The following is a 5,000-nucleotide window of genomic DNA, read 5'->3' as shown; positions in this document are numbered from 1 at the left end:
AAAGTCATTTCTTTATTGAAATTCATCCGTACGCCTCCACTGGAGGCAGATCGACGTGATGATACCTCACAACTATAACTTGGTGACGTCTCCAAGGCAACGCTGCTACAGGAACTGTCGTCTTTACAAAAGACAAATGGTTTGAGATTCATCATGATCCAGTTTTACTGATCTTAGAACAGATCCAGTGAAGATAATCACAGTGGTCAATGCAGGTTATTATCAGGTCCAGTCAATACATTTTGAACTTGTATTAAAGTTTGACATGTATCACGTTAATAAGAAAACCTTTTCAACAAAAGGATGAATAATACACATCGATCTGAAAACAGATCAATAATCAAAGACATTAGAATCAGTGAGTTTCCCCACAGACGACGATCACTTCACTTCACGTGGACCAAAAGAAAGTGATTCTCATTGGTATTGACATGATTCATGCATCATATACGACAACGACTCTTTCTTGATATGAAAATAATCTTACAAAGATTCACTATTTCCACAGGAAATTAAATTTTTTGTCAAGACAATAAAGTAATTTAACATAACTTCTTCTGCCATATGAAGCAAAACTTCTAGAAAAGAATCAACACATTGATCTGACAACAGATCAGTTTTCATCATCACACAGTGACACAAAGTCCACGGAGACAAAATGTCCATAAAAGAACAATTCAAGATTGTGATCAACATGATCAATACTTTTCATCATATTTGTGTCATGTTCAACAAACACATGAAACACAAATGTATCACGAGAAAACGTTTTCCAAAAGAAAACAATGGATTTGGATCTGACATCAGATCAGTTTCATCATCACACAGTGACACAAAGTCCACGGAGACAAAATGTCACAAAAGAACAAAGTGTTGGATCAACATGATCCAGAATATCAGAATCTGACAACAGATCAGTTTTGAGTTAGGTCCATAAAAAGGACATTTCCACATGTTTCCATGACAAAGATCAACAGTGATCAGAAGAGAACGCATGTTGTCACATCATCATATAATAATAAGCGCCGATCCATCAGAGGACCAGATGTTTTCTTTCTGAAGGTGAAAGATATCGTTGCTGTCGTTTCCTCAGGAAATGTCCGACACACAAATACGTTCTTGTGTTGGTTCAGAAGAACAAGTCACTTCCAGTCTCCGTCTCCCTGCGTCTGCCAGTGAGTGGACCACGGCCTCCAGGGGGCGCTGTGGACTGGAGCCTGGAGCGTGGAGCTCAGAGGAGAGAAGTCCGACTGCAGCTGGTCCCAGGTCTTCATCGGTCTTCTCTGCTGCAGCCGTGTCAGGAAGCAAACTGTCATCTCCAGGACGTCTGCTTTCTCCAGCTTGGAGTCTGGCTGCTGTTGGACCAACTCTGGAGCCAGGAGACACTTGAGCTGCTCGATGCTGCTGTTGATTCGCTCTCTGCGTAACTTCTCCACCAGAGGCTTTCTGACCTTGTGGCTCAGAGTCAGATGCTCCTGTGCAGTGATGGTAGGAGCCATGGCTGGATCTGCTCTCTGCTGGCTCCATCCCTCCTATTTATAGTCCCACATCTCCATATGAATGTGTGAGTCTGGGTCCCACTGCACTTTCTCACAGTCCCTCGGCCAATCGCAGAGCTCGGGGGAGACAATGAGGGCTGCTGGACACTGAGTGGAGTTAATGCCTGAGGGACAATGGTGAGATCTCAGGGGAACAGGTGGAGGACTGAGGGTGGATGTGGGAAAGTGGTGACCCTGTAGAGAGCAGGTCTGCTGCCTGATGCTGGACCAAGACTCGTCGCCACATCACACGTGTGAAACCAAAGACTTCACTTCACCTCTGCTCTTTAAAATGTTACTGAATGAACCTGGGATTAAAAAGCTTGGACTGTTCACAAAGTGTCTGAGGTCGAGTGTAGAACTGATCTGAACCTCGTGGGTGTGAATTATGATCTAAAACTAAATTTATTGTAAAATGAAATAAATGTTTCTGAGCAGAATGTTTGTGACAAAGTCTTCGTGGAGTCCAGATGTTCTGTGGTCGTAGAAAGTTGTTCAGTTTCCCTCATTGAAAACTTCAGTCGGTTCACAACTAAAGGATCTGAACCAGAGACAGAGTCTGACGTCACGACCATCTGGAGCTGCACGTTTTCACACAATCCTACAAAATACAAGACAAATATTTCACATCTTCAATCTGCACTCGCAGAAAATGTAACAATCCAGTGAAAACCAAGTTGTCGTCTCATCTAACGGATCAACATCTCACACGCTCACGAGTCGGAGGTTTGCGACAGCTGCTTCCTGAAGTGTGCCGAGACCCTCGGGGGCACGAGGAGGCGGAGTCTGGGATTAATAAGCATCATCAACGTGACCTTTGACCTGTGACTCACAGGTTTCCCACACTCTGAAAAGTGGACAAGTGTGTCTCAATATTTAATGAATTAAATTGTTTTTTTGAATCTGGGAGATCTGATACTGATGATCAATGACTCTTCGTCACATCACACGTGAGGAGGAACAACTTTCATTTTGTCACGTATGAATTACACAAGATCAAAATCAATATCCATTGTTTTTTAGATGATCATTTATTTTAATAATTTATATATTTCAGTTTTCTTTTAATTATTTTTATTGTGTGTGTGTGTGAGTGTGTGTTAGTGTGTGTGTGTGTGTGAGAGTGTGTGTGTGTGTGTGTGAGTGTGTGTGTGTGTGTGAGTGTGTGTGTGTGTGTGTGTGTGTGTGTGAGTGTGTGTTAGTGTGTGTGAGAGTGTGTGTGTTTGTGTGTGTGTTTGTTTGTGTGAGTGTGTGTGTGAGAGAGTGTGCGTGTGTGTGTGTGAGAGAGTGTGTGTTAGTGTGTGTGTGTGAGAGAGTGTGTGTGAGAGTGTGTGTGTTAGTGTGTGTGTGTGTGTGTGTGTGAGAGAGTGTGTGTGAGAGTGTGTTAGTTTGTATGTGAGAGAGTGTGTTAGTGTGTGTGTGTGTGTGTGTGTGTGAGAGAGTGTGTGTGTGTGTGTGTGTGTGTGTGTGTGTGTGTGTGTGTTTGTTTGACTCTGAGCTGCTCCATGAAGCACAAAGAGACTTTGAACGCAGCGTCAGTGTCTGATCCTGGACGTGTGTCGTCGTGGAGACGGAGCCTGACGTCTCCGACCATCTGGAGGGAAAGAGCCTCATTGGCTGTTTTCTGAAAACAATTACAACAAAAACTGAGATTAAGTGTAAAAAAAGCAACATAACCACTTCCTGTGTGCTTTTCAGTGTAAAGGTCTGGCAACGACGCCTTCCTGCTTTCAATAAAATAAAATATTACATTTATGAATAACATGAACCGAATAAAAAATGACTAAATTGATGTGATTTTTGATTAATACAAACAAAGTACTGTACAACTGTGAATGAAACATTCAGGAGTCAAGTAACAATAATGATTCAATGACAATGAACATAATGACAGTGATTATAACAGCGGGTGTATGAAGTGTAACTAATGGCTCTATGACTGGGTCATAAGTCCTATAGTTATTAATCAGTTTCCTGCCTGTCGTCTGACACATTAATGTCTCTGTCTGTTCATCTTTCACGTCTCCTGTGTCGTGTCTCAGGAACTGACAGGTCTGGAGGTGTGAACCACCAACCAGCTGATCTTAGGGTGTGTTATTACATCATATTATTATAAAGTGTATTCACCATGAAACACGACGACAAGAGGAAACTGGTTTTCATCTGACAGAGTTTCTTTATTCAACAAGTCACAATGAGCCTCAGAGAGTGAGACAGCTCCACCTAGAGGTGAGGACACGTCACTGTTCTCACAGAGAGTCAGGGAACACGTGTCTTTATAAAAGACAAAGCATTTACAGTTGTCACTCGACGTTCACACCTTCTTCTTCTTCTTCTTCTTCTTCTTCTTCTTCGTCTTCTTCTTCTTCTTCTTCTTCTTCTTCTTCTTCTTCGTCTTCTTCTTCGTCTTCTTCTTCTTCTTCTTCTTCCAAACACACGAACAGTTCACGAGTCAGAACAGGAACTAACTCAGATCCACTGATTCTCAACATGATCCAATCATATCGTCACTGTCGAACTGTGACAGTCAATTTAAACCTGTAAAGTAAAAGAATCAACACATTGATCTGACAACAGATCAATTTTCATCATCACACACTGACACAACGTCCATGAAGACAACATGTCCATAAAAGAACAGTTCAAGACTCTGATCAACATGATCAATACTCATGTTCTACTATGACGGAGCAGAAAATATAAAAAGATAATGTCTTGAACAACGTTAGAGGATAAAAGACAAAACGAGATGAGAAGTTTGATTTTTGATTTTAGAATGTTTTGTTTATTCAGGTATGAAACAGGTCTGATGATGATACGTCACAATAACACTTATTAAAGGAGCAGCTGTCTTCACAAAAGACAAATCAATGGAGGAAACAAACTTCTCCATCATATTTTGGTTTCACACAAATTTTGTTCTTCACAGAAAAAAGAATCAAAACATTAAAAACGGACCTTGAAACAGATCAGATATGTTTTCAGACAGAAGGTTAATAACCTGTCCATACATTAGTCTTCACAAATGAAAACACAACAGTTTCATATCAAACCAAACTTCTCACAGTGATCTGACAACAGATCAAACTCCACTAATCCACCAGATTAAAATCAGTTTTCACAAAATGTAAACAAAGAGTTAAAAAGCTTCAGTGATCAAATCTGATCAGATCATAATTCCTGCAACATGCAGGACCAGATGTTTTCTATCTGAACGTGGAAAAGAATCAACACATTGATCTGACAACAGATCAGTTTTCATCATCACACAGTGACACAAAGTCCACGGAGACAAAATGTCCATAAAAGAACAATTCAAGATTGTGATCAACATGATCAATACTTTTCATCATATTTGTGTCATGTTCAACAAACACATGAAACACAAATGTATCACGAGAAAACGTTTTCCAAAAGAAAACAATGGATTTGGATCTGACATCAGATCAGTTTCATCATCAC

The 5,000-nt window shown here is 40.7% G+C and overlaps 2 protein-coding genes across 2 annotated transcripts in view; both read right to left on the bottom strand.

Moving 5' to 3' along the window:
• The window catches only part of LOC124850064 (transcription factor HES-5-like), a 1,607-nt gene extending 7 nt beyond the window's left edge, over positions 1-1,600 (bottom strand). The window contains exon 1 of the mRNA XM_047332762.1: positions 1-1,600. This exon is cut by the window's left edge and continues 7 nt beyond it. Coding sequence (XP_047188718.1) covers positions 1,143-1,499 — 357 coding nt within the window. The 5' untranslated portion in view covers positions 1,500-1,600 and the 3' untranslated portion in view covers positions 1-1,142.
• Positions 1,601-4,295: 2,695 nt separating this feature from the next.
• LOC124849347 (transcription factor HES-5-like) overlaps positions 4,296-5,000 on the bottom strand; it is a 1,481-nt gene continuing 776 nt past the window's right edge. The window contains exon 1 of the mRNA XM_035632207.2: positions 4,296-5,000. This exon is cut by the window's right edge and continues 776 nt beyond it. The gene's annotated coding sequence lies outside the window, so the exon portion shown is untranslated.

The sequence above is a fragment of the Scophthalmus maximus genome, chromosome 6, assembly GCF_022379125.1.
Source record: "Scophthalmus maximus strain ysfricsl-2021 chromosome 6, ASM2237912v1, whole genome shotgun sequence".
NCBI lineage: Eukaryota > Metazoa > Chordata > Actinopteri > Pleuronectiformes > Scophthalmidae > Scophthalmus > Scophthalmus maximus.
Note: the sequence above shows the minus strand (reverse complement) of the source record. Positions and strands in the feature narration are given on the sequence as shown.